Source organism: Podarcis muralis, chromosome 2 (genome assembly GCF_964188315.1).
Source record: "Podarcis muralis chromosome 2, rPodMur119.hap1.1, whole genome shotgun sequence".
In the NCBI taxonomy this organism is placed as follows: Eukaryota; Metazoa; Chordata; class Lepidosauria; order Squamata; family Lacertidae; genus Podarcis; species Podarcis muralis.
This window is the reverse complement of record NC_135656.1, coordinates 86457108-86484838: the sequence shown is the minus strand read 5'-3', so window position 1 is coordinate 86484838 and position 27731 is coordinate 86457108. Positions and strand designations below refer to the sequence as shown.

The 27731-nt window shown below is 42.5% G+C and overlaps 1 protein-coding gene across 1 annotated transcript in view; it reads left to right on the top strand.

Annotated features, from left to right (window-relative positions):
• Window positions 1-27731, top strand: part of UROC1 (urocanate hydratase 1) — a 49641-nt gene that overhangs the window by 16972 nt on the left and 4938 nt on the right. The window contains exons 6-18 of the mRNA XM_028719235.2: window positions 96-157; window positions 561-627; window positions 1618-1761; window positions 3269-3357; window positions 4917-4979; window positions 5310-5489; window positions 9056-9153; window positions 9677-9749; window positions 11604-11725; window positions 17492-17562; window positions 19935-20033; window positions 22332-22431; window positions 24749-24830. Of these exons, the coding sequence (XP_028575068.2) occupies window positions 96-157; window positions 561-627; window positions 1618-1761; window positions 3269-3357; window positions 4917-4979; window positions 5310-5489; window positions 9056-9153; window positions 9677-9749; window positions 11604-11725; window positions 17492-17562; window positions 19935-20033; window positions 22332-22431; window positions 24749-24830 (1250 nt within the window). The remainder of the gene's footprint in view (window positions 1-95; window positions 158-560; window positions 628-1617; window positions 1762-3268; window positions 3358-4916; window positions 4980-5309; window positions 5490-9055; window positions 9154-9676; window positions 9750-11603; window positions 11726-17491; window positions 17563-19934; window positions 20034-22331; window positions 22432-24748; window positions 24831-27731) is intronic.

Here is a 27731-nt window from a genome sequence, read left to right as displayed (position 1 = left end):
TTTTAGTTACCTGTATAAAGTTCTCTGGCTGCCTGGTCAGCTGAAAAGTGCTGTCAAAATGCTCTAAATAAGACACATTTCCTTGCTTTGTTTAGGTGATTCCTAACTATTCTTCTAGAGATGAATATGAGAAACTGTTTGCAATGGGGGTTACAATGTAAGTTATCCATTGTCCTAATTAATTTTCCCAATTAATTTCTGATGTCTGCTTTTTAGTTCTGAATTGGGAACTTTTTGTGGCAGGTGAAGGGATAGAACATTATATGTATACATGCAGAAATATAACCCAAAGGCTGAAACCATGCATTCACTTCCTTGGGGAAGTGGGGCTTATATATGTGTAATTCAGTGGGGCTTATTTCTGAGTAATTTATAGAATCACACCATAGGAAGCTACATGGAGAAAAAGAGAAATATGGCGAAATGTGTCAAAGGGTACCGTTACTTAGGAAATGTTGCACTACTAGACTAACAGAGTAATATAGGGGCAGAATATATAAAAATAAAACAACATCCATAGTTGACTGAAAAAACTGCCTTGCATTCACTCCTATTGACAGGTATGGACAGATGACAGCAGGTAGCTACTGCTACATTGGACCACAGGGAATAGTCCATGGAACTGTGGTAAGAACTGCTCACTATCACTGTTGGGCAGAATGTATCATTTGTAGAAAAAGGAAGCATCAGTTCTCTTCTGAATAAAGATCTATTTAGTATTTCTAACAAACAACAACAACAACAAATGCAGAGCTGACCCACTGCTCCATTCTCTGCTCTAAAGTGCTGAAGTGTAGGTGCATTCCGGCAAGACACAGTGATAACAGCAAGAACCTTTATTAAACTACTGAACTGGACAACAGGGGCAAAACAACTGTTTATATACATTTCTCAAGGCCTGGGCCACTCCCACTCCCAACGTGATTGGCTGTCTAAACTACCTAGCTGCGAATCATGAGTCAGAGTTTAAGGGCCAATGGCAGAGGCCCCAATCCTGAAATGTTCTGTGATTGGATATAATGTATCAAATCAGAACACAGGGGCTCAGCATCCTTAGTCCAGACTCAAGCTCAGGCAAACACAGACCACTGAATGCATAACAAGCCCCATGCGACACATTGCTCATTGTAACGTATATAAGCCACCAACTCTCAAGCTGGGTGCTGCAAGGGAACTGCTTTGTGAAAAAAACCATTACCTGATATAGGCTTCTATAAGGCCCATTGGGGGCAGGCAATTCTGCCCTATCTCTGCATCAGGTGCATGAGAGTAGAATTTTTCCACCGCCACCAAAGCACTACTAATACAGCAGAACTGTCACCTTCCAAATGGGAAGGACAACCAGAGCAGTAGCTCACACAGAAGCGTAGGAGAAAATGAAATGTATTCTCCTGTTTTAATTGCCTGTAATTGATCCTGAGTGGTTGGACTGAAGCCTCCTTTGCTTTGTTTCAGGCCTTTACATGCTCACTCTTGAGCATGTAAAGTTCTGTTAAGTAGATGAAATGAGAAGTGCAAATTATAAACAAATGGAGATACGATAGAAGTATTGCCATTGGTAAATGACACCATAGGGTACCATGCACAGTCACCACCCTTTTTTGCAATGTGCCTTAGCTAACAGTGCTCAATGCAGGCCGTCGCTACTTGGGAGTGGAGAATCTGGCTGGGAAAGTCTTTGTCACATCTGGCCTTGGAGGAATGAGTGGCGCTCAAGCCAAGGCTGCAGTCATTGCTGGCTGTGTGGGAATTATTGCTGAGGTAAGTGTATGTTTATTTGCATGCTTCTGCTTAGTTTTTTTTTAAAAAATCAACCTCCCCTGAAAAGGTCCTTTCTTATGTGGCCACTCCCTGTACTTCCCTCTCATTTGTGATTTTGTTAAGGCATTTTAATGAACAACTGGGTTTTAAGAAGATAGAGCTTACAAGGAAACTCTAGCAAAAGTTAAGGTTTCAGTAGCTTAGAGAGGGGCAAATGCCTCGAGCTACAGTATTGTACCCACTTGCCTGGGAGTAAACCCTATTGAACTTAATGGGGTTTACACCTGAAGAGATAAGTTTAGGATCGCACTGTTAAACAATTCATCATTTTATCTAAAGGTTATGAACCCCTCAGTGAAAACTGACACAGAACATTAGGCCACAACCCCAAACTGATTTAAGTGTGCTTAAACCCATTGATTTTCAGTGGGGTTACATGCATTTTATTCTCTTTTGGATTGTGGTCTTAAGTGAACTGCGCACTAACTTACCCACTCCAGCCCTAGACCTTGACTGGCTGAAAAAAAATGCTTCCATCCATTTAAACCAGCAGCTGGGCTTTAAAACAACAACAAAAAGAGGTCGAACAATAATGAAAGGATTTGCTAATGTGAATTTGTTTTTCTTAACCAAACAAGAATTTTGTTGGGCAGATTGTAATTCAAGCTATATGGTGGTTGGCAGACATGCACATCATGCTCACTCAATAAAAGGTTTCCCCATGGAGTTGAAATGTTCTCATGTGAAACAGGCCTTACTATAATAACAGCTTTATAGCTATGCTGTTAAACAGGGTAATAAAGGACTTCAGTGACCCGTGTAATTTTACCACTGATGATGGAGAGAAAATCTTGTTTCTAAATTTGCTTGGGTCAGAAATCTCACTGATTGATCATCTGTGGTTCTTCAGCTAGGAGTGGCCTGTCCCAGGCTAGGCCTCAGATCTACACACCGCTGGTCTCAGTCACCTGCTGTTCACGTTGGTTGCCAGATCATTTCTGGACCACATTCAAGGTGCTCACAATAGAGTTTAAAGCCCTAAATGACTTAGGACCCTTAAATCTGAAAGGCTGCTTCATTCCCTACAGACCCTCTCAGGTGTTAAGATCAGCAAAGAGAGCAGTCTTTAGTTCCCCTTCCCTCAGAAGTTCGGGGTGGAGGGTGATCTGGGCAAGAGCATTCCCTGTGGAAACCCTTAGGTTGAGGAATTCCCTCTCCACATGGCATCTTTATTATATAGTTTCCATTGTATGCTGAATATGCACCTCTTTACCCTGGCCTTTGACACTTGGGATATATATATATATTTAAGACCCATTCTATCCTTGCAACTGTAATTTGTTTTCAAGTGTTTTTAATATTGTATTTTTAAATTGCTGTGACCTGCCCCGGAGACTTATGGTAAAGGGTAGGAAATGAATCAGATAAACAATTAAAGGCAAATTATTCTAAAGTTCAGTAGTTGCTTGTTTAATTCTATTCAATTTTATCTAATGGAACCTCTCAGGTTGATGAAGCGGCCCTCTTAAAACGCCACCAGCAGGGATGGTTGATGGAAATCACTAGCAGTCTGGACCACTGTATTGCTCAGCTCAGGTATGGCTCAATAAACACATTCCTTAGCGTTTTGCTAATTAACTCCACATCCCACCAAAGGACTTTTCTGCAGTGTGGAGAAAAGGTCTGGGGCAGGCAACCCTCTCTGCCCTATCTCTGCTATGGTTTATTTCTAGTGCTTAACCTCACATTTCTCAGAAGTGAGTGACTACCAGGTCAGTGCTCCTCACTAAAATAAAAAACTCTCTTGGGGCTGGTCCTGACATCTGTTTCCCCTATTTGTTTTAAAGGTGTGTAGTGAAGAGGGGCAGAAACTGGCTAACAATTTAAGACTTTGCAATGGTGAAAAACATGACACATGCAACTTGCCACATTCCTTGAAGTAGGAACTTGCATGTGTAACATTCTTGTCCTGTTTTTTCAGCACAATCAAGGCTCACGTCTTCTGCCATGTCCGCCTTAGTGCAGGTGTGTGGAACCTGTGGCATTCTGAGAGGTGTTGAACTACATCTCCCATCAACCCTGAGCATTTACCATGTTGACTGAGGCTGATTGGAGTTAGAGAAAAACAACACGGTGTGTGTGTCACAGGTTCCCCATACCTGCCTTAGTGTGAATAATTTTTCCACTTTGGAGCAGAACATAAATGAATTCTTTACTGCTTTGATCTCCCACTCAGTGGCGGAGCTTCATGCTCTGGTGCCAGGGGGCGGAGAGCAGGTGGGGGAGCAGCTGATGTGTATCCCGGGGGCGTGGCTCACCGCCCACAGGGGCATGACGAGCGTCCGAAGTCGTTCTGCCATCAAAAAGGGTCTCATAGATGCTGTAGCCCAGGGTGATGTTGGGTCGGAGCGGGGGCGTGGCACCCAGCACAGGCAAGGGGGGGCAACCGCGATGGCACCCCACCGGGGTTGCACTGCTGGGGGCGGTGCACTCCCCCCGCACTCCTCTTCCTCCACCAGTGCTCAAACAGATCACTGCTAACGACCACACTATTAACATAAATATCACATAACATAATATCACGTAACAACAAGAACTGTCTGCCTGCTTTCAAACCTCTCACCTGATTCGCATCAGCCAGATACTATCCAATAACGCATAGTACCGTCTTGATTCGTACATGTTTAATTTGTTAAAAAGAGTTATTCCTGCATTTTTGGAATTTCAAACACTTCAGAGTCTTAAAGGTAATAATCCAAGCCCTCAAGACCAGAACAGTTTCTGGTACCTACAGGACATCTGTGACATCCCTGCCTGAATACTCACTTTGACATCAGAGAAGATCAGCCAATGACATACAGAGAAATGGGGCAGGCAGTCAGGTCAGATGTCAAGGAGGGGATTGTAAGAACAAAGAGGTCCCTGGATGTAGATGAGAAAAATGCAGCATGTCAGGAGAGTAGTTTTATCTCACTTTATAACTTCAAGAGGATTTTAGACATTGTTATTTGCTTGAAAGTCTTCATCTGAACATTCCCCCCCCCCCGCAACATTGTTCAGTATCTTTTAAACCTAAAACTATCATGACATGGAATTTTTAAAAATTAAGTTGCTTTTGAATTGTTAAAAGTTAATCCCTTTTGACTTGTACACAGAGAAGCAAAGAAGAAGAAAATGCCTCTTAGTCTGGGATATCATGGGAATGTGGTAGATCTTTGGTAAGTAGCTAATAATGAACCTTGTGATAGCAGGGGAGCAGCGGGGAAACCATGTTGCAGTTCTGATAAAAAATGTGTCATGAAATTTCTCCCCGCAACTTCAGCCACATTGATTTTAATGGGAGATTGAAGTATTTGTCATTGACATCATTGTGATTTACAACTGCTTGAAGTGTTGGTTGTGCCATTCCCTACAATGAGTCCATCCCTTAGCAATACAAAGGGGCTAATTTACCAAAGTTTCGTCTAGGTGCTCCTGGTATCTACTTTTCTATTTCCATACCAAAATCTGGCCTATAGTTGTCCACTTTTTCCTTTTTCTGTGTGCAGGGAGAGGCTTGCAGAGGAATTCAATTCCACTGGAGAACTGCTAGCTGATTTGGGGTCTGACCAAACATCTTGTCACAATCCTTTTAATGGAGGCTACTACCCGGTACAGCTGAGCTTTAAGGAGGCTAACCAGCTCATGTCCAGCAATCCTGTGAAATTCCGAACCCTAGTGCAAGAGAGGTACTTCAATAATTTGCACAAGTTTTCTTGTGACAATTTGTTAGACAAATTGTGAGAGCCAGTGTGGTGTGAGAGCCAGTGTGGTGTAGTGGTTAAGAGCGGTGGACTCGTAATCTGGTGAACCGGGTTCGCGTCTCCGCTCCTCCACATGCAGCTGCTGGGTGTCCTTGGGCCAGTCACGCTTCTTTGAAGTCTCTCAGCCTCTCTCACCTCACAGAGTGTTTGTTGTGGGGGAGGAAGGGAAAGGAGAATGTTAGCCGCTTTGAGACTCCCTAGGGTAGTGATAAAGCGGGATATCAAATCCAAACTCTTCTTCTTCTGTTGTGAGGTCAAATGTCTCTTGTAATATTCACTTTCCTTCTATAGACACAGTTAAGTTTGGGGTCTATCTATCTGTCTAGCTAGCTAGCTAGCTAGCTATAGGGGGGTGGAATTGATTTTGGAATGACATTCATAAAATCCGAACACCAGAAACTGCACACTGGGATATCAAATTCAGTCTGAAAGAATATCTCTTCATCAGCATCATACACTTATGACAAACTCAGGGGCACAACTATGCACCAGAAAGAAGAATCCTCCTTGCTGAAGGTCGAAGCAGGCTACAGAAATGTCATTCATTTCTTCAGCCTTGTTCTAAAATCAAATCTGCAAATGACTGTGCAGGAAGAGGAGTTTTATTTCTGAGAATGCTGCAAATGTTAAGTGACCCAGCTGCATTGATTTTGAGCCATTGCCAGCTGCTTGTTTTTCCAATGCATACTCACAGGAGCTGGGAATTAGGGAATTAGGCTCTATAGATTAGCGGTAATGATTCTCTTCCTGTAGCTTGTTCCTGTTAGGTCTCATTTTCATAAAAGATGGTTTGGGAGCCAGGAGTCACTCCGATCGACTGATGCTAGGTCAAACAGATTTGACGGTTTAAATTAGACGCAACATGGCAGCAGATCCATTTGTCTGCCCAAATCAGAAGTGAGAAAAGGGTTTGACTTAAAGAACAAAAAGAGCATGTGCGTGAGGAGAGCTGAGTTGTCAGAAACTGAAATGTCCTACCTGAATGATAACCATTCTTCTCTAGAATGTGGGAGGCCAGTGGTATTTCTGACTTCAAATTTTCCAGGGATGAGAAGGCCACTCAAGGAAGCTGGTTCTGTAGCACCCTGCTTGTGGTTAACGCTTAGCTGGAATGAAATATTCAACGCAGCAATAGAGAAATTAAAATAATAATTTATTTGTCAGACAAATAAATGAGAGGCACAGTGGTATATGGTTACCAAGCTCTGGCCTGGCCTCCTGCCATTATGGCCAGCACTTATATTCCCTTAATCCAGCCCCCTTTGCTCCTCCTGTGGCTGCATCTGTCCAATCAGCCTGGTTGAAATTCCTATTGGCTGCCTGCTATATCCAATCACAAAAGATACACCCATTTCCTTCTATCCTTATAAGGGAGACAAAGAGCTATATATTGTTACATCTATAAATGACAAATAAGTAATAATATATCTTACATGGAATCTTAATTACCAGCTCACCTCTTGCCCTCTTTGCCCTATTGCCTTCTAAAACAAATGGTTAATCTTAAATTTTTATCTTAAACATATGTCAAGGATCTTGAGTTTCACATCAACATTGAAAGATCTCCTTCATTTGAAGGTTTCTAAACAAATGTCTGGCAACTATATATCAGGACTGCTTGGATGGCGTCTTCTTGTCTGGCAGGGGGGCTAGGCTGGTGGCTGACTTAATTTCAGGATAAATACAACTCTTACAACTATATGAAATAAGAATCTAGCATTTCTTAAATCCTTTGCATAATTACATTTAAGCCAATATATTTAAGCTAATATATTTCATACATTATCATAGGTAACCTTTTAAAAGAATAAAGCTTCTCAAAGTAGAAAGGAAGGAACTCAGTAAAAAACAGCTTTTAAAAGAAACCTCTTCAGTTCACACCTCCCCCTTTCACCTTCCTTTCCAGCCTCAAAATAAAATAGGAAGAAGCTTCTTCTTCCCCAGCCAAGCCAGTTGCCTTTCCCAACATTTATTGCTCTTTTTAACTCTCTCAGTTTAAGAAAGAAACTGCTTTTAGAAGATTTCCTAAAAATGCTCTCTTTTTCTGTCAGCTAGATGTTTTTTTTTTCCCATTTGCCTCTGGCCTTAGAAAATACAGCTCAAGGTTTAAGAGAGGCCCATGGTATCATTTTACTATTTACTCATTCCTAATTATGTTTATCTCTGCGTTTTTATCTTCTGTAACATGTAAGGTCAATGTCCTCGCTCTTAGTCTGTAATTCCAGCTTTTACGACTTTGAGAATTGTTTTCTGCTATAAATCAAGGGGGGCCCCTTGTCTTAGGAGAATGGCCAAGGTTTTCTCTGCCTGGCATGAAACATTTGTGAATTCAAGCCCATTTTAGACTTTATGAACCTGATCAAGATATAAGCCAATATAAGTCTTGATTAAAAATGCAGTCTATATTCAGATGCCACAGTTCAATAGTATAAAGTTGCATTCAACATCGGGCAAACCATCCCCGCTCCCATTGTCCCAGCACCTCCTTCCCCACCTGGGTTTACTTCCAGTATCAGAGCTTCTCTGGGTTCAAAAGACATTCAAATATCAGACTGCATGAAGGTAAACAGCAAGATGGGGAAGACTTCGAGTCTACATAATCACTTTGTACATGATAGGGGCAGTCATTGCCCCCAAACCATGGTTGCCCACTCTCACACTTGCTGTCAGCCTATGTCAATTAATAGTTACCTTTTTAGGAACACAAATTATTTTGCCAGGGCTGCATACCCATCTACCGAGATCTTCATGGGAGACCTTGATCCATGTCCCACCAACAGTTTCAGAGGCTGTTGGGAATGTAGGAAAGGGCCTTCTCTGGAATTCTCTCTGGGAAGTTTACCTGGCCCTTTCCTTAATGACCTTTATATGTCTGATGAAAACTACCCCCTACTATTTTATTTATGTGCATGCAGTATTGACTATATTGATGGATTGCTTGGGGATTTTTCTTTGTTTTTGCAGCTTAGGATTTTATACATTATTCTTTCAGTATTTATTTTGATTGACTTTTTACTGCATTACTTTTATAACTCTTATCCTTCACCCTCCAATATTCCACTCTGAGGGTCCCTTTCGGATGGAAAAGTGCCTCATAAATTTCAATGCAAATAAATAAATAAACCCATTTCAATATTTTACTGTGATGATCTCTTTCCTACCTTCTTCCAAGTTTGCAGTGTATCCTTGGCTCATGTTATCCTCACAATAACAGTGTTAATTAGACTAGTCTCAGTCTTAATTAATGAATTGCACTTTTTAACTGCCCTTTATCCCGTAAGATCCCAGGGTGCTTTAAAGAATAAGCAAATCAAACACAGGACTGTAAATAACGGGTGGTATTCAATGCTAGTCCTACTCAGAGTAGACCCATTGCAATTAAGACATGGCAGACTTTGGTTCATTCATTTCAGGGCCTAGTGCATGCTCATAATTTTTCTTTCTGGAAATTCATATAGTGTTGAGAGAACGTTATAACTTTCCATTTTCAGTCTGAGGAGACAAGTGGCTGCCATCAACAGGCTCTCTGATCAAGGAATGTTTTTCTGGGATTATGGAAATGCTTTCCTTCTAGAAGCTCAGAGAGCTGGTAAGTAGCTCTTTTCCTTTTTGCATAAGTTAAGCAAGTAGTGCATTTGGCCGAGTACAGCAGATAACATATCCCAAGAACAGGGGTGCTCCCCATGTTGCACATTTTCTACAGGAAAGGGGGGCACTTTTCTGTGTAGGAAAAAGCATGTAACCATTGGTATATGATGATCTCACATTCAAGAAGAATCACATGTGAGTTTCATGTTAATTTCTCCCGCATGCAATACCTACTGTGTGGCACTTAAAATGTATAACTTTTTCCAATACGCTCCACTGTCAGCCAGTTGGAGAGCTATCCAATCCTGCTCACCCAAACCCTGTCTGTGAAACTCTGGCAAAAAGGTTGAATCATCATCATCCTTATCATCCCATTTATATCCTATTTTTCGGCAGTCATATCCAGCACAACATGCAAAGCAGCATAATTCCATAGCCAATAACAACAAGAAGTGTGTAGGGCTTTAAAGGTAAAAAAAACCCCAACACTTTAAATTGAAACCTGTATTAAAATTGTTCCAAAGGTGCTGACATCGAGAAAAGAGGTGCCAACAAAGCTGAATTTCGATACCCTTCTTACGTCCAACACATTATGGGGTATGTAGGAGAGAATAAAATGTGGAACACCAATGTGGAAAGAAGACGTGAAGGTGCCTTGTGCTTTGGGTGGGGATTAGGAAGAGAAAGAGAAAGACACTGAATGAGTTTTCCTGTTTGGGACCATTTTTTGTCATTCCTGTATATTCATAAAAACTGAATTGTCTTTTGTGATTAAGTAATCTGTCGGTAGACCAGAAGCTATAAGATGGGTTCTTAAAAGCTGCAGTTCACAAAAGGTTTCTTAGCTGCCCTTCACCATACAGTCCCAGGGAAGATTACAATAGAATATACAATAATGAAAACAGATAAAACCACCAGAGTTATAAAAACTAAATGAAACCATTCCAGATAGAACAGAACAGTATAAATTCAGTGAAAGAGGTCGGTCCCATAAAACAAAATTCCTTAGTTGTCAAAGTCCAGAGTGCATCTTCAGCACACGGAGAAAACTGTTAAGTGAAGATGCTAAATGCATGTCAGTGAAAAGGGTCTTCCACAATTTGGGGGCTTTACTTCCCTGTACTTTTGAGGGTGAAGGTACTACCAAGGGAAACCCTCTCTGCAGATCTTAACACCCAAGAACGTCAGTAGGAGTGAAGGTGGTCTTTCAGATATTTGGGACCTAAGTTGCTATAGGGCTTTAAACACTAATGTGAGCTCCTTGAATAGAGAAGCTCGTCACGTTTGCCACTCTGTCATGTGGATATGAACAGGTATAGAGAGCTGGTGGGGATTTATCAGACAAATTCTGAGCTGGAGGAAAGTATAGTGGTACCTCAGGTTAAGAACTTAATTCATTCTGGAGGTCCATTCTTAACCTGAAACTGTTCTTAACCTGAGGTACCACTTTAGCTAATGGGGCATCCTGCTGCTGCCACGCTGCTGCTGCGCGATTTCTGTTCACATCCTGAAGCAAAGTTCTTAACCTGAGGTACTATTTTTGGTTAGCGGAGTCTGTAACCTGAAACGTCTGTAACCTGAAGCATCTGTAACCCGAGGTACCAGTGTAATGAGAGAATCAGGCAAGAGAGATGAAACACCTGAGAGACGAAACGCAGTGTGTTCCAAGACTGAACTTACTCCCCCACTTTTCTTTTTTCTTTTTACACCCCAGAGAATATAGACCAGCTAACTCAGCTTAAATGTAAATCATAGGGCATTCCAAGAGGGAAATCCCTGCCTTTTCTGCATTCCTTTCCTGCGCTCCTGGTTTCATGCTACATTACTAAACCAGGAATTACTAAACCCACCCTAGCTGCTAACTGTGGATGTAGTTGAAGTATAAAATATGTGTTGTATCCAACCGAGTTCTTCTACCCATTGAAATGAATGGACATGACTAACCTAGGTCCATTACAGGTGACAACCATTTTAGGTGCGTCCAACTGATGCATAATTGCAGATGTGTGGGTCCTTTTGGACTGGGAAGAGGGTGAAATGGGGGATAAATTCACTTAAACGTGCTTATGCATGCCCTGCCAACATATGCAGGGGCTGGGAAGAGAAGCCCTGCAGGAAATGGTTGTTGCCTGTAATTTCAATGGGTCTACTCTGAGTAGAAGAAATTTGCTGGTTGCTTCTTCACATAAACCTCCCTGTTCTTCTGTCGGAACGTGCTTATGGCAGGTGCGATACCCACAGACAGAAACAGTAGCTTACATCTGTAAAGCCTTGGTGGAAATTCAAAAATAATGCCCCAAAGAACTTAGTGTTTGGATTAGTGTGTGTTTTTTAAAAATAGCTGGAATTCTTTCATCTTCAGTTAATGAAAGAAAAGCATTGCTAACTGCCAGGATAAATATGGCAGGAATTTCAGCTATCTTCTAATCGTGAAACATATTCCCTTCCCAGTGACATTTTTTCTTTGGGATTTGGACCATTCCGTTGGGTTTGTACCTCAGGCAACCCAGAAGATTTGGCAACCACCGACTTCATTGCAAAATCAGTGCTTGAGAAAGCTGTGCTTCAGGGAGGTAAGACGACCCATTTTCTAGTATGGGAGGTGAATCTGGGGTATGGCTAAACCTACCTGCAGTTTATTGTGTCTTGCAACTAAGACCATAAATACCAAATTATTATCCAATTCAAGGTAAATTTCCCAGACAGACACATCTCCTGGGTGTGAAATGTCAGAAGTGCCCTGCTGGATCAGGCCAAGGACACATCCAGCCCAACGCTCTGTTCTCACAGAGGCCAACCAGAGGCCTTTGAGAAGCCCTCATGCAGGACACAAGCAAAATGGCACTCTCCCCATCTGTGATTCCCAGCAACCGGTGTTCTAAGGCATGCTGCCTCTGACAGCGGAGTTCACAGATGTCTTTTATAGCCATTGGAACTTCTCGCCATTTCCACGTCTATTTGCAAGGTCATTGACACCTGCAACCCCTTCCTCTATTACAGGCAACAAAACCAAGTAAATCTTGAGTAGAAACATCAAGAGGAGGCCAGAGTGACTGACAAAGTGTAGGGCTCGGAGTGGGAGGTCTGGGGTAAAATGTGAGGTTGTATTTAACGTAGCATTAAGGCTAATTCTCCATCAGCACAAGGATTTCTATTTGCACAATATAATGTTCTCCTCTCCCCCCGCAACCACTGTGTGCCTCCTAAATCTGCTCTGGGGGTTCCACCAACCGTCCAGGGAGGATCTGAAGATGGCAAGCGCAGGGGGAGGAGGGGAGGAAATTGCACTAGTGGTAATCCTTGCATGAGTTCAGTTATTTAGTTGAATACCACCCCATCTATGCAACTGAGCTTTTGGGGAATAAGATGGGACGCAGATACGTCAGACTGAATTAAATATAATATTTTCATACAATGAGGTCATATACCTGATGACACACTGGAAGCAAAATAATTCATGTTTTCATGCTTAAGGAATGAACAGCGGTTTCGCCATATGAAGTCTTAATTACTTGGCTTTCTGATCTTGACATCTCTTGGCTGGTTTGCTGGCAAAGGATTGAAGGCTTCCTGTAAGATGGGAGTGGGCAACCAGTGGCTGCACGTGGCCCTCAGCCTGATTTAATGTGGCCCTCGGCCTAATTTCAAAATCCCTCTGCAAGGGATAGTTTTAGACTTCTGGCAAGAGTGGTTTGTTCTTGTGCCAGCAACCTGTTTGGTAGAATGGAGGAGGGAGTGAAAGAGAAAAAGGAGTGCCAGAGAGAGAGAATGAGAGAGGATGAGAGAGAAGGTGTAGACCCACCCACATATAGTTCTAGTCCTGCCCCCTGCCAGCACACAGCCCCTGACACCTGAGAAAATGTGCCCCTCAATATTAACAAAGTTTGCTAACCCCACTACAATACTTTAAATATGATTTTAATTTATTTATTTTTAAGGAAATGAGTAGATGTGAGCACGTTGCTGGCAATGGCCCCAAACTTTGGAATTTAAAAAAGAGCACCTTTGCCTAATAACACACATAGAAAGCTGTGAAGGCAGACCATAGTTCAACTAGCTCAATATGGCTTGTAGTAACTGGCAATAGCGCCAGAGTTTCAGACAGGGGTATCTCCCAGCCCTACCTGGTTTCATAGAGAGTCTTTCCTAGCTCATACCTGCTTGAACCTGGGATTTTTTGAATGCAAGGAGCCTGTTCTACCACTGAGCTATGGTCCTTCTGCAAAGGTACCTCTTCCCCCTGCCCATATGGAACCAAAGGGGGCCTGCAAAAGACTATTTTGTTTTGTGCGATTGGGTGATGACAAACACAGTGACAAGCTGGAACGCTCTCATTCTCACAGTGCAGATATTCCCGGAAGGTATGGCATCTGACCCTAGAAAGGCTGCCTTGACTTTCCCACCGTTCAAGGGGGATAGAGACCCAAACTATTTTAATGCAAGATAAAGCTGTAAGGCTGTGTCTCACAAGAAAGTGCCCATCAGAATTGTGTGTGTGTGTGTATATGTGTATATATATAGACATTTTTAAAATCCAGCTGACTGAAGGAGATTAGGTCGCATCTCCATTATTGAATTTGTTGTTGTGCTTGGCAGAGCAATGGACAGAGGAATTCAGAGAGAACCAACTACTGAATTTCAGTGGAGTGGATGTCTAATAAAATGAACCTTTCTAGGAATCCCCTTTGACCTCTTCGTTACTGAATGCTGTGCTTGCCGTTCAGCTATGCTATAGCTAGAAGCAGAACTTTAGCTACAGTCCTCATCCTCAAGAGGGACATATTGGAAGGTTGAGAAAGCCAGGTGAATGGATCTCTGCAGGGTTTGTTAACATGGGGAAGTGTGTGATTGCTTTACCCCGGACCTAGCTGGCAACCCAAACCACATTTACCATTCTTTTGGAAAAGTTCCAGAAGTGGAGGGATTATGGTGTGGTCAATGTGAGCTGAGTGGCAAAAACTGTGCCTGTGGTGAAGCAAACACACAGTGGTTTCACTGTGAACCAAATTCCTCCTGGTTCCAGTCAACCCATATTCTCCATATGGACATTTGAATTGCCTCTTTGTCTTCCACAGATAGGTACAGAACATGGCCTCATGGGATCCATTTTTGACACACCAAGTCAGCAACTTTAGATCAAGCTGGCCATTGAGTGGCTGGTTAATAGCTACAGTCGCTCCTTTGTTGGGCCAGTCAAACACTCCTCTTGTGGAATGTGCATATCATTAGTATAATGACCAAAACAAAATTCCAATTCTTTGAATTTGGGACATTCCACATTCAGGCTCCTAGCCCATACACTGTCATTCTGAAGAAGGGAAGCTGCCTCTGTTTTAAATAATAATAATAAAAAAATTAATTTTATCAAGTAGAATTGAAAAGGAATGCCAAAAACTGTAGAGACAGAAACCTGTCACATTATTTATTTATTATTATAAAAAAATGTTTTTACCTTGCTTTTTCCTTTAAGACACTCAAGGTGGTTTGCCACATGACAGAAGAAGCATTTAAATAATCAGTTAAAAATGCAAACTAATAGACGAGGGGTAACCAACATGGTGCTTTTTCCAGATGCTGCTGAACTACATCTCCTATCATCCCTGATCATTGGCCATAACAATAGCTGGTTGTGATGCAAACTGGAGTTCAAAACCATCTAGGGGGCACCACATTGGCACCCTGTAGACAGATAAAGTAGTTGCAGCAGGTAAAGCACTTCAAGTATTGGATATTTCAGGAGAGATTATCACTAATGACTTGGCAGGTTAGATGCCTACTGCAAAAGAAGACCCTCGCATAGTGAGGACAGAAAGCAACCAAAGAGGGGGCAAAGTGAGCTTCCTTAGGTGGAGAGTTATGCAGCCATAGAAAAGGTGTCCCAGTCCTAAGCCATTTGGGGCTTTAACAGTCGCAAACAGCTATATAATATATTTTTCACAGAATGTGCAGAAAGGCCACCATAGGGAGAACTTTTAGATCTGCTCTAATCACATCAAATGAAAAGTTTTCCTGTGAGGTCACAGTCAGCTGTGGCAACTGATGAGTAGCCAAGTGATTCTCATGCACGGTGAGCAAGCCCTTAAACTTTATAGCCTTTGATGCTATTTGCCACACCATGCTATGAAGCAGAGAGAAGGACTACCACACAATGTGAAGCAGAAGGAAAAGATATGAGGAGCAAGACCAGTCTTCAGCTAAGAAACTTGTTAACCCACCCACCTCAGGTGTACAGAAGCCTCTGCGTGGCTGTATCAGCTGTCAGTTCCAGTGATTTTTTATGTGTACATGGAGAGCTGTTCCATCTTTCTCACCAGCGTTGATGGTGGTGCTGGTACCACTCCTTTTGTTAGCTGTTACTTCCAGCTCTCTGCTATGGGCAGTCAATAGATAAATAGCAATGGAAGCTTCAGGTGTGCTATTGAAAGGACTAGACTAATTCTTGGTGCCTCAGAACTATAGCTACTACAAGCAAATAGGCTTCTGTGAAACAGAATGCCCAGGATACTTTGGTTGTTGTGCATTAACCTACCGTATTTTTCGCTCTATAAGACGCACCAGACCACAAGACGCACCTCGTTTTTGGAGGAGGAAAACAAGAAAAAAAATATTCTGAATCTCAGAAGCCAGAACAGCAAGAGGGATCGCTACGCAGTGAAAGCAGCAATCCCTCTTGCTGTTCTGGCTTCTGGGAGAGCTGTGCAGCCTGCATTCGCTCCATAAGACGCACACACATTTCCCCTTACTTTTTAGGAGGGAAAAAGTGAGTCTTATAGAGAAAAAAATACGATATATAAAGTGTTAGACTGAATCATAGTCTAATGCTGGTGTTTTGCACCACACACACTCAAATGTGATTATGGTTGCTTCCTGCAACGTTCTTAAAGTCAAAATTAGTATGTCCAAGGTTATTCCGTTGAAGTGACACTCTGTAAAAATTGGAATATCTGCTGAGAAATGATGACCTCTCTGCATCAAGGCTGGGGTGGGAGTGAAATTGTCTTTACCGGTTTTATGTGAAGAATGTGCTTTCCTGTGTATATTTGGAGAAGCTTGGATGATGTAAAAATAAAATACAAAATAACTCTAAGGCTAGGGAGTCAGTTTCCTTGCTGACACAAATAATGTGGCTGAGATCACAACATACTTTTAGTATCTTCTGGAACCTAAATTAAGATCAGCAAGCAGCAGAGGCAACAAAGTACATTGATAAAGGATTGGTTTCATGAGAAAAGAGGCAACTTTCCCCCCTTTTTATTTTAAATGTGAGATTCAGCAATTCAGGAAGGATTTTCAAAGTCAAGCTAATGAAAGGTCAGTGATTCTACCTAGGAAGGGTGAATGAATTGCCGCACTTGGACAGAATAGAAGTGGGGAGTCCATGCTTGTTCCTTGAGCTGTTTTGCACCCCAGATTTACCATGTTTGTTTTCCAGGGTGATCTAAAGCCTTTCAGAGATATTCATACTCCCTTTTGTATTTGTTCTGTCATATTTTGCAAAAGCCCATTAAACACATTTTTTCATTCAAGTCTCCCAATGTCCTTTTATAGGATAGTTCCCTATGGAATTTAAAATGCAGTATAATTCTCCCAAGGAAGCAGATGTCTTATTCATGGTTATTAAAAAGACTGGCATATTAATCCTCAACGCTTAATTAAAGGATATTGTAGCTGAACTGCAAGCATCATGGAAGAGATGATGCCTGGGCAGGCTTAAAATAATGTCTCCTCAGTACTGGTGCACATATTTGACATTTATCTCTGGCAGCTGGTTATAGTTGGTCATGAACATGTTATCTTGCTTTTGTTATTTTATTGGAAACCGCTTTGGGATTACAGTGTGATGAAGGGTGGTTTATTAATTTGCTAAATAGATAAAGTACAGTGGTACCTCAGGTTACAAACACCTCGGGTTACAAACACTTCAGGTTACAGTCCCCGCTAACACAGAAGTAGTACCTTGGGTTAAGTACTTTACCTCAGGATGAGAACAGAAATCACGTGGCGGTGGCGCAGTGGCAGGCCCCATTAGCTAACGTGGTACCTCAGGTTAAGAACGGTAAATTATTTCCTTTGCCTCTAGACCGTGCATGTTTATGTGCAAGCCAAGCCTAGTGGCAATCAATCAATCGTCAATCAATCAATCAATCAATCAATCATTTATCCACCCTCCATTCCTATTTAACTTGTCATCTTAAAGGTGCTCATGCCTTTTTCATTCCCTGTATCTTATTCTCTATATAGTGTGTCTAGGTGCTGGCCTCTGGAGTTACCACACGGCTTAGGCTGCAATGTACTCACTTTATGAGCCATTTTGTCCCCTCTCCCCTCCTCTTGTCCAGTGACTGCATCTGTGAAGCAGCAATACTCCGATAACATCCGCTGGATCCAGGAAGCCAGGAAGCATAATTTGGTATGTGGATCCAGCCAACTAAGAGAATGACTGTGTGCGCTGCTCAGATTCAGTGTCATCATTTTAAAGGGCATAGTTTCCAAATGGAAGACTGAGCCCAATCAAAAACCTAAAACTGTTGTCTTGGAAAATGGTTGTCTCTGCGTTCTCAGTGCCAGAATCTCACTGGCACCTTCCTAAAGCAATTTACGTATAGGCAGGAAAAAAAACAGAGTGGGGTTATAGTATGCAGGTTTGTGTATGTGACATTTGCCTTGGCCTCCAGGCCTCTGAAAAATAAATAAATCACCTTCTGGATACAGAGGCGTCTCACATCCCTACATTCATGAGCATCCCAGTTCACACTATCACATTTTCCTCATTCATTTGTGGCTTGAGTGGATCAGACAGCATGCAATAAAATGGCCATGTGGCTATGCTGCCTTCTGCATTTTGAATCACATTTGCCACATCATTGCAAAGCTGCCATCATTGGGCTGAGCAATGATGTGGGTTGCAAGGAGGAATAAACTAATTCTCTCAGTTCTGCTCCATGAAACATCTGAAATTATGACATTCCTTTTGGTTCCATTCCAGTTGAGTAATAATAGCACTCCCAGTTTTTGGAATAGAATGGATTTTGTGCATGTGTCCAAAATGAAGAAATACACAAACCTTTTCCTAAAAAAATAAATAAATCCGTCTCTCTCTCTCTTTTTTAAAAAAAGTAAAAACAAACTGGCCAGAATTGCACCTCTAATTCACTTAAGGGTGTGTGTGATTTCTGCCAAGTCCACCTCCATATGCAGCTGCTCCAAGCTGCATTCCCACACCATTCCCAAGAACCAACAACAACCCATGGGATCAAATCTTTGGGATCACAGTGGGCTGTGGAAAGGGGGGGGGGGAGCAGGAAAGTCCCATACTATGAACACAAATTCTGTTTCAAAGGCAAGTTAGGGTCTAAGCCATTGCTTGTGTTTTTATTGTTGTTGTTTTTAATGTTTGCAATATCACAATTTGTAGACAAGTACAATTGCTAATTTGGGGGGGAGAAATTAAAATTGAGGTGCCTTTTGCAGGGAGTTCATTTTTCAAATTTGCAATTCTTTTTACTACAAAGATATAAGGTTTGAAAGCAGTTTACAGGTTTTATTTCCAAATAAGCATACACACATTATGTTAAAGAAAAGTTGCAGAAAAGAGAGGAATTTCCTCTTGTTGGCTTGCCAAATTCTGGAAATGTACCTCCCGAACAATAACAGATTTTAATTTTTGCTCCATTAAACATATCTGACTCAGTGGAACCTCAAAATCTGGGTTGGAACCCTGCAGAGGTGGATTATCTAAGTAGCCCTGGTTGCAAACTTGGCTGTATGCAGAATCCAGCCTAGTTCTATTCAGGTCACTAGTTCTCATTGAGGTGATAAACATGCATGCAGGGTGGACCTTTCATGAAGGATTGCTTTTTTATACGAAAATTCTCTGCTCTTAGAAAACTAAGCACCAGAGTTAAGTTTGAACCCTTGTCGCTGACACCTATTTTCCTTTGCACAGAGAAGCATTAAAACATTTGAGGCGCCCCATCTGCAATCTGAAGTAGCCCAGCTCAGACACAGATTTATTACTTTAGCAAAAACTAGGCCATAGTTGCTGCACTAACTGGGTCATGTAAATTGGAAGGGGCTTTGGGAAATTTCCAAGCTAACAGGACTTTCAGGGAATATTTTCATTTCTGGCAGGCAGACCTTTTTTAAAAAAAGTGCTTTCAGGCAGTCCAAGGCAGCCAATGTGTGATTTATTCTTATGGTGAGCATTAGTCCTTCAGCACCAAAAGCCAAGCATGAATCCCAAAGCATGGGTAAATTGCCCACTGCTATGTTTGTCCAACATTAGAAATGTTTCAAATGACACCCTATCGGTACAAATGACCTAAACGTGAAGAGCTTAAGTGCTAAAGCTCTAGGATTGGGATGAACCAGGTGTTGCCAAACTCTGGGAGCCTGGGAGGCACATTTGCAAACCAGATAAACTGTTGCTGGGGCCACACACACACCACAACTGTGCACCCAGAAACAATAAAAGGCTTCTTTGATAGACATATGATGGCAGCCCTGTACTGTATAGGGAAGCTTTTAATGTGTGTTGTTTTGCTGTGGTTTTATAATTTGCTTGAAGCCACCCAGAGTGGCTGGGGAAACCCAGTCAGATGGGCAGCATATTAATAATAATAATAATAATAATAATAATAATAATAATAATAATAATAATTTATTTCAAGCCTAATGGCATCATCATAACGTAATCATTGAAGATGGGTATTGTGAGGAAGAGAAATGTCGCTGGCTCACATCTGGAGCATTGGAGATATTTCTATTATTTCTATTTTCTAGGTTGTGGGTTCCCAAGCCAGAATTTTGTACTCAGATCAGAAGGGTCGCGTTGCTATTGCACTGGCTATTAACCGAAGCATCGCCGAAGGAAAAATTAAGGTACATTCTCTTTGCATATATCACTTTGGTGTGACCTGCTTCTTTTCCTCTAGCATACAAGATTGGCCTGTGATGGGAAAAGCCATATGGTTCAGCTATCTAGTAAATACACGTTGAACACCACCCACATTGGCAGGATAAGGTAAAACATTGGGACAAGGATATTTCCTTTAAAAATGCAAACCACCTGAAGCAAATGAATGTGCAGCAGAATAACAAAGAATATCAGGTTGAAATTGTGGGATGTGAAACACAGAGCAGTCAAATACAACATTCCCAGAGTGGACATAAAAGGGGGTGTCTGGACCAGCCAGTCGGAACTTCCTGTTTCCTCCTGGGCTGGGACAGACTTCCTCTACATGTGACCAGAGGTGGGCATGACCTCACCTATGCAGGTAACAGCCATATCTTTCTCTGACTCCATTCCTCGAAGAAGACTGTGTTGTGTCTAATCTTTTTATGAGGGAATAAGGGGGAATTACCAAGAAACTTATTTTAGAGGCTTAAACAAGCCTGGCAAAGACATTATCTGCTGTACAAGTTTTAAAAGGGGAATGTTACTGTGTTAAATTGTAGAACTTGTTAACACAAGTTGGGAAGGATATAATTTAACAATATATCCTCTCCTGCCTCCTTGAACATTTCCACAGAAATGAAGTTGGCTCTAACACCAACAATATGTTGTGATAAGTTTTTGTATAAAATATGGGGTTTTTAAAATTTATTTCTGAACCCAACTCCTCTTTTAAAACCTGTTAGGAATGACCAGTGGTTTTCACGGATATTCCTTCCTACTTATTTCAGTACAACGATTCATGGCAGAGAAATGTGGCTAAAGTATTTTTTCTATCCAGGGGGCATACAATAGGAAATGACCGTGCATATCAGCTTCCAGTATTGGACCCCAGGATCTTTCTTGGGAACTCCAGAACGACCCATTAATATAAGATACTTTTATCAATCAAGATTGACTATAAATGAAAAATGTAGGGCGAGGTCTAACCCTCATGCCGAACTATCATCTCTCTCTCTCTCTGCATGATCTAATGTCATGGTTTCCATCTTTATAAGCGCACTACAAGCAGACCACATAATCTGCTAGCAGCCTAAAACAGGGCCATGCTCCATATCTTTCCACTTCAATAAGTTTAAGCTTTTTATCAAACACAAGCACTCACTGCTAAAGTCTTTCCCTGAGAAGATGTCAGCTGGTACCTCCATCTGGACTGGTCTCCATGCTAAAATAATTTACAGCAGGGATTGAGGATGAAGATAATCCTTTAATCTTGCCAGAAGATCAGAAACAAAAATTTGTTTTCCTCACCAGGTCTGCCATTTCTGACCCATCCCATTAGAGATCCATGCCAGATGGCAATAGGGGATTCTGGGAGTGATTTAGGTTTGAAACCCTATGCCAACTTAACTAGGAGCAAGCCCCATTGAACTCAATGGGCCTTATTTTGGAGCAAGCATTTTTGGAATCTAAAGAAGAAGAAGAAGAAGAAGAGTTTGGATTTGATATCCCGCCTTTCACTCCCCTTCAGGAGTCTCAAAGCGGCTAACATTCTCCTTTCCCTTCCTCCCCCACAACAAACACTCTGTGAGGTGAGTGGGGCTGAGAGACTTCAAGGAAGTGTGACTGGCCCAAGGTCACCCAGCAGCTGCATGTGGAGGAGCGGAGACGCGAACCCGGTTACCCAGATTACGTGACTACCGCTCTTAACCACTACACCACACTGGCTAAAAGGGTGGATTTTGTGATCACTCTCCCCAGTCTCTTTTTTTCATGGCAAAGCTTTTCTGTGTATGTTCTTCATGCAGTCAGATCTGTATTTAAAATGGAGTCTGACAGAGTTGTTCATTTGGGGAACCATATGTAAAGATATCCAGGGAAAGCCACCCCATGGCCATTTCTGGAAGCTGCCACAAACAAACATATAATTAAGGACTTCAAACATAGTGCCCTTCAGATGTTGTTGGACTGCATGTACCATCATCCTTGACCATTGACCATGCTGGTTGGAGCTGATGGGTGTTCTGGTCTGGGTGGGACTCTGCTGGCTCCCTATGTTACAAAGTCACCCTAAATCCTGTACCAAGCGTGGCCTGGTTCATACATAACCATAAGCCAAACCATAGCTAACAAGCAAGTGTGTGGGGACACAGAGCAAAAATGGCAGCTGCTTCACTCCTTCCCTGGTCTTTCTGCTGCCATGTTACCTAGAGCTATGCCATAGTTTGTTTTAGTGTACATGTGTCAACTGATGCTCTCTCCTCAGCTATTATTTTATATTGCAGGCACCAGTTGTCCTTAGTCGAGATCACCATGATGTAAGTGGGACAGACAGTCCTTACAGAGAAACGTCAAACATCTATGATGGATCAGCATTTTGTGCAGGTCAGCTGAATAGGTGCATAGTCTCTTTTGAGTGATCAGAATTGATTAAGATGCGAAAAATAATTTTGCTGAATAGCATGGAGAATTTTAGTCTGGTAGGTAAGATTTCTTGCTACACAGGTTGCCCACAATTCAGTGATGTCAAAATAGGGGGTGAGGGAGATGCTGAAACATCCTTGGCTTGGAAGGTTAACTAGGTTATGGTAGTCTGAACTTCCATAGGGAATATCCTACTTTTTCTGAGGCAGTAAGTAGACACAGATGGCATAAGCACACATAGGGCGAGGTTAAAAAAAAAAAAGGAATTGTAAAAATATCACATCCTTTGCAGCTAGAGTACAGAACTTGAGTGCACAACTTAAACACATAGACCAGGATACTGTAAACATTATATTCTAACTATTTATAATGTAAATGGCCATTACCCCATCAATACACAGGGAGCTAATTCAAAGAAGGACAAAGTACCTGTCCCTGAATAAAAGAGAGAATTTCAGAATCTACAGCTATTCTCGCCCCTGAATGACAAGCTGAACCCGCTGGTATTCCCATCTCTACCCAGCTAACCACGATCCCAGCATCTGATAGGCGGACTACTAGAAATTAAGCAAAATGTCAGGTGTCAGTTCAATGAATACATTTGTGGCAGTTCAAAACATAAAAATGCAGATATCCTGCCTAGTGGAGGGAAGGGGAAGAAAGGCCGATGATTAAATCACTGTGGAAATTCTCCTCCCTCCCAAGATTCTGCACATTTAATGGTTGGCATCTGTCTGTCTTGGGAGACCACGGAGGAGTGCACCTTCAGGGGTGAAGTCAAACCATTGGAGGGTTACGGTGCTTGCTGTGGCTGTAGAGACTGATACTGGAGAGATATGTTTTGTTGCAGCTGGGGCAGATGAAAGCGTCATGACGCACCATGGTGTTTCTTCTCTCTGCGCTCCTCCCAGCAGTCATTTCTCCTCTGGTTACTGCTATGGGTACACGCCTTGACTGCCTATCTCCAAGCACTGTGGTCGCCTGCAAGGGGTTCCCACATGGCAGGGCTGATGTTGCCAGCATTCATGTCATGTTTGCAGACATCTTTGTAATGCCTTCAGTTGCCCTGGATGACCTGTTTATTGCACACTCTTCCTGATTTGTTTGCACAAAGTTTGTGAGGAGCTTAGATGATACCAGCTGTTTGTTGAACATTCAGTCTTATTTGTGGGGATGTTGCATTATCTCACCTTTTTCAGTGCATTTCCCCATCAATTCCCTTATTGGGAATGTTTGTGCAAGACCACAAAATCAACTTTAATTGTGCAGCCTGTATTTGCTAGTGTGTGGCTGAATCTCGCCCTCCATCCCCCAAAAACAACATTCTGGAAACGCCCTTAGATATTTTCCAGGATGAGGAATTTGCTTGTAAATAATAACATTCCATTTTTATATGGTTGAATTTCAGATAAGCTGAAGTTACTTGAGAAGTGTTTATCAGTTTTATAAGTACACATAACATGAGAAAATGCATTTATATTTTTTATTTAAAGGATTGTATTTTTATTTAAAGGCAGCCTTTCAGGGCAAAAGCCCTCCCAAGGCAATTTACAGCCACTGTAAACATACTTACTTGAAGCCAGTTAAATTAAACAAGAAACATCCAGCCTGCCCCAAACTGAATAACTCAGAGACATACTAAAATGCATCAGCAATGCCTACAATCTATCACAAAGTGAAGTCCATTCTCAAGGAAAGGCCTTCAGAGACGTGATATTTCCAAGGATTTCAACAGGCTCTGGAGAAGATTGTGTTCTGTTATGCCTGGGTTGGGGAGTCTGTTACCTCCTAGATGTTGCTAGACTTCAGCGCTCATAATCCCTGGCCATTAGTCATGCTGGCTGGCACTGCCTGCCTGCTCACCTGTCTGAGGGAAGGACAGGTCATGAGCCAGCATAGTGATGCTCATAAAGAGGAGAAGCAGAAGCAGAAGCAGACACTCCTTGGGCTGCCTGCCCTGGTCAGGCCTATTCCTCATAGTTCAGGTGACTCACTAAGGATGTCTTGAGTTCCGGAATTAGCACTGGCTGTGCTTTAAATTCCTATGGCATCTGGCAGCAATCTCATGTTTGCCACACAGATCTGCTACCATCGCATTTGCTTTAGCCCTCTGGCAACAATGTTAGGGCAATGCGATAGTTGGAATGGAAACAGTCAATGAAATGAAGACAGAAAGGAAAGCTTTGGGTTCACAGCTGCACGTATATTATGCGCCTTCCCCCACCTTAACCTAAGAATCCCCATGCTTCGGTAATTCATCTGCTTTCTCACTCCACAGATATGGCTGTTCAGAATTTTGTGGGAGACTCATTCAGAGGAGCCACCTGGGTTGCCTTGCACAACGGTGGTGGCGTTGGCTGGTAAGGAGAATTTGTCTTCAAAAGGAAGGGAGACGTCGTTTCCTGAGTAAAGGAAGTGCCATGCGGCTGCAGCAAAAAGCAGCCATGGTTGTAGGGCAACAGGATTGAGCTGCTGAAGGGCATGCCTTCATGGGAGTCTCCATTGCTTCTGTTTCAAACTTTATAAATGACAAAGGGTAGTGTGGCATGTGAGGGGACATGGGTGGCACTGTGGGTTAAACCACAGAGCCTAGGACTTGCCGATCAGGAGGTCAGTGGTTCGAATCCCCATGACGGGGTGAGCTCCCATTGCTCAGTCCCTGCTCCTGCCAACCTAGAAGTTCAAAATCATGTCAAAGTGCAAGTAGATAAATAGGTACCGCTCTGGCGGGAAGGTAAACGGCGTTTCCGTGCACTGCTCTGGTTCGCCAGAAGCGGCTTAGTCATTCTGGCCACATGACCCGGAAGCTGTTAGCCGGCTCCCTCGGCCAATAAAGTGAGATGAGCGCCACAACCCCAGAGTCGGTCATGACTGGACCTAATGGTCAGGGGTCCCTTTACCTTTACCTTTAGTGTGGCATGTTAACATGCGTAGTGTGGCATAAGCTTTCGTTGATGACAGTCTGATGTGGACTCATGAAAGCTTATGCTGTGACAAATTAATATGTCACATTTAGTTTTTTTGCTGAAGCAGCCTAACATAGTTACTCCTCTGGAAAGACTTTAAAACAGCGAAGGGGAACCTGTGGCCCTCCAGATGTTGTGGGGTTCCAACTCCCTTAGCCAGCAATAGCCAGTAGTCAGGGATAATGGGGGATGGAAGTCCAGGAACATGCAGAGGACCACAGGCTCTCCATCTGTGCTTTAGAAACACAATCTCTATGCAAGTTAATGAAAACTGGGGAACAGTTGTGCTTTTATACAGCTCCAATGGGATTCATGCAGCACGGCCCATTATTGTGGGCTGCCTTTAAATGAAGTTACAGTATTAGCTGCCTTCAGAGTGCAAAACCAGGGTAAGAATGGTTTAAGTAGACTCTGCCGGAGTTTGAGGTTTCTTTTTATTGACTAATGTTGCAAGATTCTCTTCTAATTCATTCCCAGATCTTTAAAAAAGTCCCAGATGTTAAGACAATGACCACTGCATTTAGTGGAAAACTCACTACTATTACGGTAGTTTCGAGGCTTTCTTTCTTTCTTTCTTTCTTTCTTTCTTTCTTTCTTTCTTTCTTTCTTTCTTTCTTTCTTTCTTTCTCTTTCTAAATAGAACTTACTTCCAACACCATATTAACTTGCCTAGTTCTTCAGGGTGCCAGTGGATGAGATGCATTTTGATTCCCCGCAAGCTGCATTTAAACCTGTGACCTTTGGACCCCAATATAACATGTCCATATGCTAAAATGCAGCAAGGGATCGCTGATACAAAACAGGTCAGGTGCCAGTCTGCTTTTTCCTCCGCTCTCACTCCAATTAGTTTCAGCTTTTTTTCTTTCTTTTTTAAGGAGCAAATTAAACCTTTTTTTTCTGTGGGCACTGAACCTGGAAGATTACTTAGAGCAAGATATCCTCCCCAAGCTCTTAGTTAGGCACAACAGTCCCTGCTCCTTTCCTTTGCCTCAACCTTGCAGCGCTTGTCCATTGAGGTTTTCACCCATTCTGCTATCCTGATTCCTGTTGTTCCCGCTGGCAGACATAAATGATCACAGGAACCATGCAGTCTGTATTCAGCTAGTACAGCTAGCTTCCTGGAATGGTAATGGGTTGTTGTGGAAGTTGTAGTTCAACATCTGAAGTGCCATAGATTCCCCCACCCCTTCTCCATACCGGTGGTGGAACATATGCACATACTGCCCAGGGCGGGCGTGCTCCCAAAGGGGGCAGGGGGCAGAGGGTGCCCTCCCACTCGCCACAGTTCAAGGTAGGAGAGGGGCAGGACAGCTGCTGCTTACTCTCCTGCTCTCCGCAGCCAGGTCAGACATGACCCAGCAACAGAGCTGCTGTGGCCGGGTGCGCCTTGCCATGGCTGAGGAGGACTGCTCTCTGCCGCCGGATCAGAAGAGCTGCTGCCGCCGGGTGCAAGGTGTGCAGGCCACTAGCCTGTCATTTTGTCACCCACCTCAGTCATGACACCCAGGGCAGACCGCACCCACCGCAACCCCCTTCCTACGCCTCTGGTCCAGACTATACTGAGCTAGATGGACCAATTGCCTTATTCAGAATCAGGCACCTTTCTGTGGATTGTATCCAATGAAGCTGGCCTGTTAGCACAAGGACTTCCACCTGTACAATGAGGCTTCTGCCCTCTTGTGTTTCTAACTTGTAATTCTGCCCCAGTCAAAAGATAACAGGGTCTGATTTCAATGCAGTAAATATGCAATTTAAGCTCATACTTTCCATTGGCTATTTTGCACTAAATAGGAAGGGTAAAAAAGCGCTAGTGATAATACTCCACCCTCCATGGTGGCTGTCTGCATTGCCCATTAGAAGGAATCAAGGTGATCTGAAGTTTGAGGTTGGCGGGGACTGCAGTGCTCGGAAAGTTCATTTTTTAGAAGGGATTAGTACCAGTTCCAGTTCAGCCCCTCCAAAATGGAGCTAATTCCATTACAGTTCAAGACACAATGCATTCATGTGGTCCTCACATTTTTTTCAGCCTTCAAAATTTTTACAAGCTGCTCTGCTGATGTTTTACATATAAGTAATAAGACTAAGAAAACATCAAAACATTCACACACAGTACAATGTGAAGAATTGCTTTATTTGTTCCCCCCAACAATTATGATCTTTAAGCTAAAACAAAATCACTTTTCAGATATGTACAAATGGAAAATGCAGTGACCACAATCAGATGCAGAGCTGTGTGATGAAACCTATATAAACTAAAATAAAATCACGTTCAACTCACCTGGGAATTACGGGAAC